The sequence below is a fragment of the Heptranchias perlo genome, chromosome 4, assembly GCF_035084215.1.
Source record: "Heptranchias perlo isolate sHepPer1 chromosome 4, sHepPer1.hap1, whole genome shotgun sequence".
NCBI classification, from domain to species: Eukaryota; Metazoa; Chordata; class Chondrichthyes; order Hexanchiformes; family Hexanchidae; genus Heptranchias; species Heptranchias perlo.
This window is the reverse complement of record NC_090328.1, coordinates 30,099,601-30,115,237: the sequence shown is the minus strand read 5'-3', so window position 1 is coordinate 30,115,237 and position 15,637 is coordinate 30,099,601. Positions and strand designations below refer to the sequence as shown.

General features: G+C 41.9%; 1 protein-coding gene across 4 annotated transcripts in view; it reads left to right on the top strand.

Annotated features, from left to right (window-relative positions):
- The window catches only part of sv2ca (synaptic vesicle glycoprotein 2Ca), a 143,095-nt gene extending 128,270 nt beyond the window's left edge, over positions 1 to 14,825 (top strand). For 3 of the 4 annotated variants that reach the window (XM_067982156.1, XM_067982155.1, XM_067982154.1), the window contains exons 8-12: positions 841 to 1,005; positions 1,568 to 1,701; positions 3,008 to 3,211; positions 6,982 to 7,141; positions 14,642 to 14,825. In XM_067982156.1, coding sequence (XP_067838257.1) covers positions 841 to 1,005; positions 1,568 to 1,701; positions 3,008 to 3,211; positions 6,982 to 7,141; positions 14,642 to 14,825 — 847 coding nt within the window. The remainder of the gene's footprint in view (positions 1 to 840; positions 1,006 to 1,567; positions 1,702 to 3,007; positions 3,212 to 6,981; positions 7,142 to 14,641) is intronic. The other variant, XM_067982157.1, reaches the window with a different exon arrangement.
- Positions 14,826 to 15,637: the final 812 nt, after the last annotated feature.

Here is a 15,637-nt window from a genome sequence, read left to right as displayed (position 1 = left end):
ACTTATTTCTTTCACATGATTTGCCATGAAGGTTTTCAAAGGGGAAGGGGGAAGAACTTCACTGAATATTTTTGTAGCCCAGGGAAGTCAATTGAAACCTGTAACTGTAACATATGCTTTTTTTAATCTGCCCAGATGACTCAGTGGGTAAATGTACCACCCTATGTGCTACTGAGCCATACTGACCAGGAATGTCCCAGGTTTGCTCCCCAATCTGTGCTGACTGACAGTAGGATTACTATAATTGGCTACAGTGTTCTTGGGCTAGGGTGGGGGAAGTCAATGATTGCTGCATAGTGACCTGTGCTGGAACGTAGGGGTGTGAGGATCCCAGGTGAGGACAGGTGATTAGGCTCAACTGTGCTGCCCCACAGTTCAAGAGTCTTCTGGCACTCACTGCCTAGGCCCACATTGCCTCTCAGTATCTCATCCAATTAGCTTAGAAAGACTGCCAACAACCATTTAACCACATTGCAGCAAAGGAGGGGAGAGCACTGGAGACATACTTTTAATTTAAAAAGTATTTACATTTTTCTTTCAAATTTCCACATGTGTTGAAAAACCAGTTCTGCGATATTTTAAGCCTATCTTATTCATACCCATGGTTTGCAGTAGTCAGTTAATTAATCAATTATGAAACCATCCATTATATGTATTATCCCATCATGCATTCCATTATTTTCTCTCAAGCATTACCAAACAGATTTAATTGTATAAACAGCAGAGAATTGCAGCAAATTGCTTCCTGTGCATCAGTTAATGTGAAAGCAATATCCTTCTGTTCTTATTTATACATCTTCCGGCAGACGTACGTCTTAAACCCATTCTGTTATTTTTCAGTTACTATGGTCTCTCTGTCTGGTTCCCTGATGTCATCAAACACCTTCAAGCTGACGAGTATGCATCCCGAGTGAAAAGGTTTTATGGAGAAAGAGTTGATGATTTTGTGTTCAACTTTACACTGGAAAACCAGATCCACACAAATGGAGAATACATCAGGGACAGGTCAGGAATGGTTAAGTCATTCATCTTAATGTATGCAAAAAGTAAAAAGCATTCCAGTGGAAGTTGTTAAGAATGTAAGCTCTTTTTTTATCAACATTCAAGTTCAGGGGGGTTAGTTAGCTTCTATGCTCTATTCCAGATGTTCCCAAACTGGGTGGCTGACGGACGCATTTCTGCTTAATACACATTTCAAATCTTTTATTAATTCTAGCCTGGAAATTACTGTTGGTACAAGCTTGCAAGAAGACTGTTTCTTAGAAAGAGGGACGGCATGGGCCATGAATCTCTGATGGGAGGCTCAGCTTGCCTGGCTGTATGGAGAAGAGAGACCTTTAAAATAGATTTTTGATAGCTTTCTGTTAGGCAAGGGTATTAAGGGTTTTGGAACCAAGGTGGGTAGATGGAGTTAAGATACGGATCAGCCATGGCTTGAGGGGCTGAATGGCCTACTCCTGTTCCTATGTTCCTAAAAGAAGAGGGATAAAATAAAGATGGGGCAGATATTTTTTTAGAGCAATCAACAACAACAGTAAATACAAAAGTGTATTTTCTCTTTTAATAGGTTTACTAGCATGAAGTTTAAAGCAGTAACTTTTGAAGACTCCCTCTTTAAGAACTGCTATTTTGAAGATGTCACATCATTAACTACTTATTTTAGGAACTGCACATTTATTGAAACTCTCTTCTATAATACAGGTGGGTGTGTAAATCATGACTCTAATGGTGAACATGTTAATTGCACATGTCTAGTTTTTCAAATAGTAAAGCAGTATTCATTTCAGGCCCAGGTAAGGCTGTGAGACTCTTTTTAGTCAATGGCCCCAAATTTCCTCAGGTCACAATCTCATTAGTTACATTATGCCTGAGAGTGCCCACCAGCCACAGTTTGCAATGGGGAGCGTGCCTCATTTGCACGTGTCAGGTGGGTGTAAGCACCACTTTGGTGGCATCGCCAGCGCCTAATCCCAGCCACGACCCTGTGCGTCCCCTAAGCAAAGGTGCTGATATGTGAAAAATCTTTACCTCTTTGGGGGTCTAGGCCGCTTGCCTGGCCTGGACCCCCAATGGTGAAGCTCACATATGCCTTTGTGGAGGACGATATGCCTCCACTCACTCAGCTTACCAGTCACTGCTACAACGCCAGCTCATGGAGTCCCCACCATTGTCCCTGCCCCCCGGTCATCATTTGCCCTGTAGGGGATGGACAGAGGTCCTATCCCTTAGGAGGCAGCCAGGAAATTCCCAGAAATGGCAAGACCCCTCGCAACTGGAGTTACAGCTTGAGACTGGCAGAACCTCCGAGGAATTTCAGAAGAGTTGTGTTTTACTGCTAGTTAACTGAGATCGAATCTGACTGGGTCCAGGCTTCTACTTCATAAATATATCGGTAGCTTCAGCCCCAGCCAAGCATAAAATTATCATAAATTTATACTTATTATGAGAGTGTGGGGTAAAAGTATATGGAAGTAGAAACATTTTGTGTGTTGGCATGGGGTGAGGGGAGGGCTCTCTCTTCTAAATTTAAAATTGAGGGGCATTCCAGGAGGTTGAAATCCCTTGGTGAAATAGTAGTAAGAAAATTCTTTTGTATGCGATTTTGACAAAGACTTTAACCGCTTATTTTAAACATCTTCCTTAAAGTAGCCTATAGAGGAATTCTATATGATCGCATTCACTACAATTATTTCACTGTGCAACTTCAGCCCAGAAGAATATAACCATGCCATTCATCTACACTGAAAAGAAAGTCTCCTAAAACATAAACTTGTACATTATCTACAGAAGTCGGGGAGGAAGCTATTTTCATAATTAACTGCCTAGTTTTCTGATCTGGCTTTGCATGCTTACACTCTTCAGTTTTTTCTTGGCAGTGGTTTAAACACTTAATCATAATGAGGAATAATAAGGAGGAAATACCAACCATTAAGTAATTTAAATAATAACTTTATCTTTGAATCAGTGCCAACCATAAATTAATGTGTGTTTCTTGTTTTTCCCTCAGATCTTGAAGAGTCTAAATTCATTGATTGTCAGTTCATCAATACTACATCTCTGCACAATAAGCAAGGATGTCAGATTAACTTTGATGAGGACTACAGTGCCTACTGGATCTATTTTGTCAACTTCCTAGGAACATTAGCAGTGTTGCCGGGTAACATTGTATCTGCACTGCTCATGGACAGGATTGGACGCTTGACAATGTTAGGTACAACTTGCCTTTTATTTTTACAAACATTTATATAGCAGATGGAGACCTTCCGAGTAGTCAGCATTAGTGTGTTTCTTATTCCAGCTCATCTAACAGTAACGTGGTATTGAGAATGGATGTGATTCCAATTTGATTCAAAACTGATCTTGCAATGCTTCTTTTGCTAAATATTTGGTATATGACCATGGGCTACCACTCCTAATCTGGCTGTTAGCCATGCAAACTAGGTAGATGCCAGAGTTAGCTGGTTTCACCCAGGCTGATAGTGAGGCCATTACAAATGGCCTTACTGTCCCTGATCTGTGTAGGGGGAGAGTTGAGGCCACGATTCCTATTAGTATCCCTGTCTTATGACGCCTGTTGGAAAGTCATGTGGGCATCTGATTAAGACAGGATTAGGCTTGATAATGATCCATCCCTCTTTATGCACCCACTTACACTCTGGATATTCTGCTCACGGCCGTCCGATCTACGGGTATATATCAGGCGGCTATGAACTGAAAATTGGCAAAAGTTCCACTTTGCTGGAATTCTGTCCACTTTGCAGCTCATCTTGGTTTCTAAGGGGCAAACACAAGCAGTGTCAGAGGAGCTAGCCTCAAACAGGTGGGAGCCGCATTTCATTATTAATTTGGGGGCAGGGATAGCTTACATCCCATTTTGCAATGGTTTTTGCAGGAGATAGTTTCCCTTATGTTGCTAGGGAATCAGCTGTGGTGGCAGTTTTTTAAGGACACTAGCAAATTGAATGTGCAATTTTATCAGTTACTTCTTGACCATTGTTGATGATTTTTGCGACGGGAATACCTGTCAGAAATTGGGGTGTAGGCCTCAGCTTGGCTTGCACGCTTTTCCATCCGAAATTAATGGACAGAAAATCATGTGGATCACGCTGACCTCCACACCCGTATTCCCAATATGTGCTCCTGTGCTAATTGGTGAAATGTACTCTACACAATTTACAACTAAACTGTTATAATGTTGAGTTTTTAGAAAATAATTTTCACTGTCAACTGATTCGCAGCAGTTCTTGTAAATGCAACTTATCCTCTAAAGTCTGAAAACTGTACATTTACTGCTAGTATGTATTAACAACTATCCTTACTTGCAATAATCTCCTTGGGGCATTTACCATGATCTCATTTTCCAATACCATTGTTTTCAGATTGACAGAATATTAAACACAGACCAGAGATTTTCGACTAAAATTGTTTGCAATTAAGTGAAAATATGAAGCAAAAAGGAACTAAACAATCTATTGCTAGAACACAACATGAAGCATAATGAGTAAAGTTGGAACTGGGTTAATTGCCCCATTAAATAACTTTTCTTGAAGAAATACAAGAGTGTTTCCTGTTTTGAAAAAAAACACAAATTTCTTGTTAATGCTTTGAAAGCAGCAGTTTTGTTTCTTTCTCTCCATTGCCACTTCCTGTCATTAATAACTTTATGAGCTGGCCACCAACTTTCAGAAGCTCCCATCCTTTCACAGTATCATGGTTTTCACCAGTTTGTATTCCTGCCATTCATCCTGGGAATTTGCAATTGCTGTCCTGCTCAGACAAAGGTAAATGATGACTTCAGTTATCTGAGTCACTGCAGATACATTGGTATGTGTAGATGGATGGGTTTCCTGAATATAATGAGATTACACTTGAACAATGCAAAGAGTACCATTTAACAATTCAAATATCTATGTGTGATTGGTGGCTCAACAGTACATTACATAAACTCATATATGGAGGTGTCAGGCACCCTTAATAATTCCCCATCAATCTCTTGATTAATCATGGAAATAAACCATTTTGAACACGGATCAAAATCCCCTTTTGATCTTTCAACTGGAAGCTACTGCCTGAACTTTTAATTGAAAATGGAACAAGCACATCCACATAATTAGATCAGTAACCCACCTGGTATCAGAGACTATCATAATCCATTTACTATTGATATTTTCTGTTTAGTTAGGAACATAGGTACAGGAGTCGGCCATTCAGCTCCTCGAGCCTGCTCCGCCATTCAATTAGATCAAGGCTGATCTGTATCTTAACTCCAATTAAATGGAGTTCTTCATATTTTGTCCTGATTTGAGTCCCAAAAGACACCGGTTAATAGAATTATATTTATGTTAAAAAAAGATTTCCAGTCATAATGAGCATGAATTAAATAATTTATTTTGCGAACACATCCAAACCATTTTCTAGCTGATCGTTCTGAGAACTGTACCCATCATTAATTTCATGATTATACCCTTCTGTGACATTTCAACAGTCTTCTCAATATTTCATCTCCTTACAATGTACCACACCTGCTTCTTCAGCTCTTCTCATTTTCTCTGATCACTTTCTTTATTGCTGATCCTTGAAATAATTGATTTCAGCAATACCCTCTTCCAACTGTCTGGGTATCATTTATGCCTGTAACTGAAACTGATAACCATCTTGTCTTGTGTCCAAGGGTGAAATTCAATGGTGCGTTAGACCACTGTAAATATTTAATCAATGTTATCTTTGCCTATCAGCTGGGCAGTGGTTCTACTGGGACATAAAATGCCTCTCCGCTTTTGATATCTAAGGCTAAATTTTTCTGTTGGGGCAGAGTAGTGGCCGTGCCTGTCCTGCCCGTCTGACGCTGTGTCGACTCCAACCCATTTTCTTGGGTCAGGGATCATCAAGCATGCAGGGCAGGCTCCTGGCAGGATTCCATGCTGCTAAGAGGGAGCCCACAGCTGCGAGGCCGGAAACTCCTGGTGATGTTGCAGCACCAGAAGAGGGGGCAAGAGATTTTAAAAGAGAAGAGCCCCGAAGATCAAGGAAGCTAATAGGAAGTAAGCTTTGGCAGAGACCGAGGCCGGCAAAGGTAAGTTTTGGGGCTACATCAAAGAGAGAGGAGGCATCTTCTAGGTCCTTTATCTCCATTAATAGCCCACTGCTATTATTGTGATTATTGCCACCTTTCTCCAAGTGGTCCTGGGGAATGGTGGTAAGAGGAGTGGATGGGAGGGAAATTCACTGGGAACACAGGCCCCCCACCCCCTTAACATGTGTGACAGACAGGGGAGAGGTAGCCAACTTAAATAGGCTGCTCACAGCTGCATCATCTATCTTCTCACTATTCTGGAGACTTAGACCATGGTGGGGTATTTTTTTGAGTAGGTGACAGTGGAACCGTGCCCATTGCCAGCACATATTGGAAAATTGCAGGCAGGCTGCAGTGGGTGATGTTTCCCATAGTTATCGCAAACTAGATGCATGTCTCAGTGAAAAGAGTCCTGTGGATCTCTCCTCTTAATTAGAGCCCTAAATCCCAAAGTCAGGATGATCCCAAGCAGAGCCGGGGAGCTTCACATGAGAGTCACAACATCAGAAAGAGGTGACTCGCGTTGCTTATGCATCCCTGGACAGTAGGAGAGAATGACATTGGTAGCAGTTCACTGCTGCCTTGTCAGGTAAAAGTGGAGGCATGATGCAAAAGGCAGGTGAAATAAATTCAGGAAAAACAATTGATAAATTGATTTGGCGAGTTTGTTTTCTTTAAGCTGCATGATATCGAGGGGGCATCTCAGTTGTCTGTGGTGTTAATGAAATGTTTCTCTTTACTCATATGGGCAGGTTATCTTGTGATTACCTTCACTCCCGTGAAGTCACGTCCACCCAAAATGTTAACCTGTCTATTTTTTCCCTTTCAGATGCTGATGAGGCAATGTATTTCCAACATTTTCTATGTCTATTTTACATTGATTACTATTGGCTTGTCAACCTCTGTAGGTGGTTCCATGGTTCTGTCTGGGATCAGCTGCTTTTTCCTGTGGTTTGGGACAAGTGAAGCCATGATGATTGGAATGCTGTGCCTGTACAATGGTCTGACTATTTCGGCATGGAACTCTCTCGACGTGATCACTGTAGAACTTTTGCCAACCGACAGGAGGTTAAGTATACCGTTTGCACCCTATTTCCTTTTTACATATGTGTCATTCCGAGGTAAAACCTCTTTGCAAAATATGATATGGGGTTTGTAAATGATGGGCCTTAAATGCTGAAAAACACATTGCACTTTATTTGTGGAAATGTGCAACCTTAATGATTTTGTACATTTTTCCCAATAGCGCAGGGCAATATGCGACCAACCAGATCTGATATTTAAACAAAGCTTATTTCCAGTCACCATATTTCTGTGCCAAATACACTGCTACTAATCAGGAGATGTATTCTTAAAAATTATACTTGCAAGTCACCAGAAGTCAATTTAAATCGATGTAACTCTTCCATCAAAATCATTCTAAAATATTTACAACAGTTGGATAATCTATAGTATGTTTGTGGGTTACACACATTCATTTCTTTATATTTATATTTCAATTAAATTTCCACCTAAATGTGCTTTTCTTTTCATATCTGACTTTAATACTGCTGTAGATATAGGGTCTGAGCAAAAGTCGTATGTCTGGTGTAGGGCACTGGATACACCTGTTCTAAGAAAAAACACACTACATTCCAGTGGTGTTGACTGCTGGAAGAAGATGTGTCCGCCTCCAAAGTGGCAAATGACAGACTAATAAGAGCCAAAGCTGGTGTCCCAGATATTCCACCATTTACTGTACCTCTCACTGATTCAGAAGATTGTGGGTTGACGTCCCACTCCAGGGACTTGAGCACAAAGTCTAGGCTGACACTTCAGTGCAGTACTGAGAGAGTGCTGCACTGACGGAGGTCCTGTTGTTTGGATGAGACGTTAAGCCGAGTCCCCGTCTGCCCTCTCAGGTGGATGTGAGATCCCATGGCACTATTTCAAAGAAGAGCAGGGAGCTCTCCCCGATGTCCTGGTCAATATTTATCCCTCAACCAGCACCTAACAAAGCAGATTATATGGTCACTATCTCATTGCTGTTTGTGGGATCTTGCTGTGCCCAAATTGGCTGCCACGTTTCCTACATTACAACAGTGACTACACTTCAAAAGTACTTAATTGCCTGTAAAGTGCTTTGGGACGTACTGAGGTCGTGAAAGGTGCTAAATAAATGCAAGTCTTTCTTTCCTTTCATTTTTACATTAGTGTTGCACCTAACTTAACATAGAAAACATAGAAAATAGGAGCAAGAGTAGGCCATTCGGCCCTTCGGGCCTGCTCCGCCATTCAAAATGATCATGGCTGATTGTCTAACTCAGTACCCTGTTCCCGCTTTTTCCCCACATCCCTTGATCCCTTTAGCATTAAGAACTATATCTATCTCCTTCTTGAATACATCTAATGACTTGGCCTCCACTGCCTTCTGTGGTAGAGAATTCCACAGGTTTACCACCCTCTGAGTGAAGAAATTTCTCCTCATCTCGGTTCTAAATGGCATACCCTGTATCCTGAGACTGTGACCCCTGGTTCTGAACTCCCCAGCCATCGGGAACATCCTCCCTGCATCTAGTCTGTCCAGTCCTGTTAGAATTTTATATGTTCCAATGAGATCACCTCTCATTCTTCTAGACTCTAGTGAATGTAGGCCTAGTCGACCCAATCTCTCCTCATACGTCAGTCCTGCCATCCCAGGAATCAGTCTGGTAAACCTTCGTTGCACTCCCTCCATGGCTAGGACATCCTTCCTCAGATAAGGAGACCAAAACTGCACACAATACTCCAGATGTGGTCTCACCAAGGCCCTGTATAACTGCAGTAAGACATCCCTGCTCCTGTACTCAAATCCTCTTGCAATGAAGGCCAACATACCATTCGCCTTCCTAACTGCTTGCTGCACCTGAATGTTCGCTTTCAGCGACTGGTGTACAAGGACTCCCAGGTCTCGTTGCACCTCCCCTTTTCCCAATCTATCACCATTCAGATAATAATCTGCCTTTCTGTTTTTACAACCAAAGTGGATAACCTCACATTTATCCACGTTATACTGCATCTGCCATGTTCTTGACCATTCACCCAACTTGTCTAAATCACATTGGAGCATCTTTGCATCCTCCTCACAGCTCACATTACAACCCAGCTTTGTGTCATCTGCAAACTTGGAAATGTTACATTTAGTTCCCTCATCCAAATCATTGATATATATTGTGAATAGCTGGGGCCCAAGCACTGATCCCTGCGGTACCCCACTAGTCACTGCCTGTCACCCGGAAAAAGACCCGTTTATTCCTACTCTCTTTTTCCTGATGTGGAGATGCCGGTGATGGACTGGGGTTGACAATTGTAAACAATTTTACAACACCAAGTTATAGTCCAGCAATTTTATTTGAAATTCACAAGCTTTCGGAGGCTTCCTCCTTCCTCAGGTGAATGCTGTATTCACCTGAGGAAGGAGGAAGCTTCCGAAAGCTTGTGAATTTCAAATAAAATTGCTGGACTATAACTTGGTGTTGTAAAATTGTTTACAATTCTCTTTTTCTTGTCAGTCAACCAATTCTCAATCCATACCAGTATATTCCCCCCAATCCCATGTGCTTTAATTTTGCACACTAACCTCTTGTGTGGGACCTTATCAAAAGCCTTCTGAAAATCCAAATACACCGCATCAGTGGTTCTCCCCTATCTATTCTACTTGTTACATCCTCAAAAAACTCCAGTAGATTTGTTAAGCATGATTTCCCTTTCATACACACATGCTGACTTTGTCCAATTCCGTTAATGCCCTCCAAGTGTTCTGTTATCACATCTTTTATAATAGACACTAGCATTTTCCCCACTACTCATGTTAGGCTAACTGGTCTATAATTCCATGTTTTTTCTCTCTCTCCTTTTTTAAATAGTGGGGTTACATTTGCCACCCTCCAATCTGTAAGGACTGTTCCAGAGTCTATAGAATTTTGGAAGATGATCACCAATGCATCCACTATTTCCAGGGCCACTTCCTTTAGTACTCTAGGATGTAGATTATCAGGCCTTGGAGGTTTGTCAGATTTTAGCCCCATTAATTTCCCTAGCACTATTTTTTGTACTAATACTGGTTTCCTTCGGTTCCTCTCTCTCACTAGACCCTTGATTCCCTAACATTTCTGGGAGGTTATTTGTGTCCTCCTTTCTGAAGACAGAACCAAAGTGTGTGTTTAATTGTTCTGCCATTTCTTTGTTCCCCATTATAATTTCTCCCATTTCTGACTGTAAGGGTCCTATAATTTGTCTTCACTAATCGTTTTCTCTTGACATATTTATAGAAGCTTTTACAGTCAGTTTTTATGTTCCCTGCTAGTTTACTCTCATACTCTATTTTCCCCCTCTTAATCAATCTCTTTGTCCTCTTTTGCTGAATTCTGAACTGCTCCCAATCCTTAGGCTTGCCGCTTTTTCTGGCAATTTTATATGTCTCCTCTTTGGATCTAATACTATCCCTAATTTCTTTTGTAAGCCACGGTTGAGCCACCTTTCCTGTTTTATTTTTGCGCCAGACAGGAATGAATAATTGTTATGCTTGTAAAGGAGAGTGGAAAATTACCTGCATCACTTGTCAAACCAGCAAGTGGTTTAGTTCACAGCTTATGAATGTATAGAAACTGTGAGAAAAATATCATCTTTGACTGAAGCAATTAGCAAATTCTTTTCTCAGTTGGGAATGATGGGTATGGTTTTGGTATTGGACTAGCAATCCATGGGTATGAGTTCAAATCCCATCATGTCAAGTTATGAAATAGATTTCAATAAATTGGTAATTTGTGGCTGGCATTAGAAAAAATGAGTATTAAAGCTGCTGGATTGTCAATAAAAACCCAACTGGTTCACTGATGTCCTTCAGGGAAGGGAATCTGCCACCCCTATGCTGTCTGGCCTCCAGGTGACTCCAGTTCCACACTATGTGGTTGATGCAAATTGCTCTCAGGGCAACCGTGGAACCATGGATGGGCAATAAATACCTTGCTCATGTTGCCCACATCCTTATATAAATAAAAACTAAGAAAGGATTCTGCAAGCTGCTTCTCAGCTGTTTAAGGCTGGAAAATCTTTTGCTTCCCACTGATCTGGAATGCACTGCCTGAAAGTGTAGTGGAAACAGATTCAATAATAGCTTTCAAAAGGGAATTGGATATATATTTGAAAAGGAAAAAAATGCAAGGCTATGGGGAAAGAGCAGGGGAGTAGGTCTAATTGGATAGCTCTTTCAAAGGGCTGGCACAGACATGATGGGCCGAATGGCCACCTTCTGTGTTATATGATTCTATGATTCTACATTTTTCATTTGTACAATTGTGAAAGATCAATTGTGTTTCGGACAGCAAAAACTTAGTGTTACACCACGGCTGAAACAGGTCATAGGACACAATTTTAGCCCGGGATGGAGGTGGGGGTGGAATTCTGGTCGGGAAATCCGGAAGTACGGATTTCCCAGACATCCTTACAATTTTGACATAAGGACGTCGTTTTTTTTTCTTTTTTGCTGGTTGACAGGCTGGCTCTCAGTCAGATGCGAGAAGAGCCAGGAAGAGAACGTGTTCAGATAAGTGTTAGATTGGTGGGGGGGGGTCACCGGGGGCGTGGTCATCGGGAGGGGTGTTGTGGGTCATCAGGGAAGGGAGGGTCAGTCATCGGGGAGGGGGGGTTCAGTCATCGGGAGGAATCGGGGATCGGAGGGTCAGTCATTGGGGAGGGGATTGGGGGTCAGTCATCGGAGGGATCCTTAAAAGCTTCTAATGCCCAACCCGCCTCCTGAGAGCTGGTTGGTTTCCCGCCCCTCGTCCTGCCCCTGTGAAAACCGGAAATGGGCGGGTTTTAGATTTTTGCCAATTTTACTGTCCCCACCCCCCCCCCCCCCCCCCCCCGCCCTCCACCGCCAACCCACCCATTTTCCAGGCTAAAATCATGCCCATAAATCCAAAATAGCTCTGGAATACCATAATCCAACAACTACAACAACTTGCATTTATATAATACCTTTAACGTAGTAAAATGTCCCAAAGAGCTTCCCAGGAACATTATCAAACAAAATTTGACACCGAGCCGCAAAAGGAGACCAAAAATTGGTCAAAGAGACAGGTTTTAAGGAGCGTCATAAGGGAGGAGAGGTAGAGAGATGGAGAGGTTTAGGGAGGGAATTGCAGTGTTTAGGGCTTAGGCAGCTGAAGGCACGGCCTCCAATGGTGGAGTGATGAAAATCAGGGATGCGCAAGAGGCATGAATTGGATGAACGCAGAGATCTCGGAGGGTTGTAGGGCTGGAGGAGGTTCCAAAGATAGGGAGGAGCGAGGCCGTGGATGGATTTGAAAACAAGGATGAGAATTTTAAAATCATAGCATTGCCGGACCGAGACTCAATGTAGGTCAGTGAGCACAGGGTGATAGGTGAACAGGACTTGGTGTGAATTAGGATACAGGCAGCAGAGTTTTGGATAAGCTCAAGTTAACGGAGGGTGGAAGGTGGGAGGCCGGCCAGGAGAGCATTGGAATAGTCAAGTCTAGAGGAAACAAAGGCACGGATGAAGGTTTCAGCAGCAGATGAGCTGAGGCAGGGGTGGAGATGCAGTCAGCTCATAATTAATTTTACATCTCTTATGACATCTCTGAAACAATGTGTAATCGTCTTTGAGTCTAATAATAAGTTATCCTGCTGGATACAAATAATGAGAAGGAATGCTTTAGTCATCTGCTAGCATCTTCCGTAATTAACCTTCCTACAGCCCAATAACTGCGTTCATGCGAAAAGCCAATCAGATGTCATGGAGGCAGACTATGTACCAGCAGGATTTAAAAATAATTATAGAAACAGTACAATAACTCTTTTAATACATTTAAGAAAATGAACATTAAATAATTAGATTACTGTCCAGTTTCATAGTTGAATGAATTTTGGAACACATTTCAACCACTTCTCCAGGAGCCCTGCTCTACTTCCCTCACTTGAAGAATTTTACAGATATTGGGCTGCCTGTGAGAAGCTGCAGTAACTTATACACAGTTGTAATCTGAACACTTTACAGGGTCAGGATCAAATATATGTGGTGCAACGGGCTGGGTACTGGCCTTTCACCACTAGGATCTTGGTTCGTACATAAGTGCAGCACAATGCAGCACCAGGTTGCCACACTGCCTGTATGTGTGATTACTTGTAGAAAGAGAAAAGATGTGAGAAATAGGCGGACGCCCTGCTGTACTTGGCCTTCAGCATCATCATCCCTGATGTTTCTCCTGCTGCCTGCTCCAAGCTTCCTCTTTCATCTGAGTGAGAGCTCGTATAGAACCTGGTCCACCCCCCATTCTGGTCCTCTCTCTTTTGTTGTGAGCCAGCTTGTCCTGCAGGAAGAGTGGGGGTGAATTAATATATAATTTGTACAGAGAGTTGTGCAGATGTGTGAGGCAGCTTCATATAACATGTGTGCTGAGAGGGGAAAGCAGCAAGTTGTGAGCAAGATGAGAATGTGGTAATGTGCAATAAAGTGACTCCAATGTGACTGTGAAAGCAGTTAGCAGAAGAGTGAAATGCTTTCTAGTTGTTACCAAGTGAAAGCAGAATGCGGTTTGTGCCTCTTGTCAGGGCAGCGTCAGTAGGTGAGTGTGTGATTAGAATGAGAGGAGGGTTGGTGCAGTGTCCTGTTCTGATTGAAGGAGGAGCATATGGAGTGGGGGAGGGAAGTGTTTGGAGTGCTTGGGGGGCAGATAGGGGAAGTACCGTGGCAAGGTCTCACCATGAGAAAAAGAGATAGCAAGTCATCATTCTCACCTTTGCTGTCTGGGTAAGGTCGTTGAGCTTCTTCTACCACTGCACCCATATTCTGTTAATGATGCTTCTGACATTGACATTCTCAGCCACCTTTTCCTAGGCCTGCTGTAGCATCTGCCTGGGCACCCTTTTGCCATTTGTGGGGAAGAGAATCTGTCTCCAGGTCCTCATCTGCTCCATCAGGACCTCCGCTGCTGCATTACTGAAGCTGGGAGCCCTCATAAGAGATATCTATTGCAGAAAACTACACTAAAAAAATGTTCAAATTTAATGCACACCTACCTTGCTTTGAGAGGTGCAAATTTGCTTTAAACAGGCACTGGGCCCACCAAAAATCCTACCACTGACTCAAATGCAGATCGCTTTTGAGATTTAAATGAGGTCCAACCATCAAAATGGTTCAGACCTCTTGCTACTGACATCAGGCAGGTATCCTAATCACCCTGTCTACCACCTGCCCGATTTGCACCACATATGAAAATCAACCCCAGACTTTTAACAATTGGCAACATGATAATGTAGCTGACATTTTCTGAAAAAGTTGTTCCAGGGACAAAGGCCTCCTGAAATCTCCTCATTTAACCAACAGCCTTCTTTATATTGATTAAATCAGCCATGTTTTTTTAAACCTAGCTTTCTTTAAAAAAACATTCTGAATGGGACTCAATCTTAGCAAAAACACCAGAACAATCACTTGACCTTGACAGTGTTAATTATGTGCCTGCTTCACTCCTGAGGACAAATGAATATCATTTCATTGAAAATAATCAACACTTTATTTTTTAACAGAGCGACAGGATTCGGATTCTTGAATGCCCTGTGTAAAGCGGCAACTGTACTTGGAAATCTCATTTTTGGTTCTTTGGTTGGTATAACCAAAGCAATCCCGATCCTGCTGGCATCCACTGTCCTTGTCTGCGGAGGCCTCGTGGGACTCCGACTTCCTGATACAAGAAACCAGGTGCTTATGTGATTAGGTAAAGCCATCTGATGGATTTTTAGGTGCCCTGCGGCAGTGATCAAGTGAAAGTTTTGAATAAAAATATCTGTGGTGTAAGAAAAAAAACTATTGTCACACACAAGTACATGCCCTGGTTCTTTGCTTTCCCTGAAGATTCCTTCCTATATCTTTGCTCTTTCTAAATTGTACTCACTCCTACTTCAATTAAAGTTGTGTGATCAATGAGGCTGCAGTACACAGATACACACTAGTTTGTATGGCTGCAGTGAGAATAAAGAAGGAATAGAAAATCTGACCTGACAGTGGTTTTTTATCCAGCGTGTGACCATTAGTCAGGTTTATCATCCACTATATATTTAAACCAATTTAAAACTTTCAGTCACAATAAATCAGCAAATGCATCAAATCAGTAAAGCTATGAAGCAATGCTAACGGCAAACAATGGAGTGCCATTAATCCTAATGAGATATTTGCAGGACCCATGATCTGAAATTATTCCATTCCTTCAATGTTCTCTAAATTAATTTTGGTTTCCAAACAGTTTGTTGTGTTTTCTTTTTTAAAAATATTTAATTTCAATGGACATTGTTTTGTTTAAATGAGAATGGAGATTATAATTGCAATGCAGAAATCAACTTTTTTGTTGGGTTTTTATATCATTTTATAACTGCACACAAACTCACCATTATAGATTTCACGACAGTGGTAATGATGAATGAGTGTCTTGTCAATAGTAAGCAGTGTCTCTCAGAAAGGAAAACTGTAGTCTCTTGCATTTCCACTTCTGTCTTTTAATGCACGTTATATTTCCATTTCCAAACACA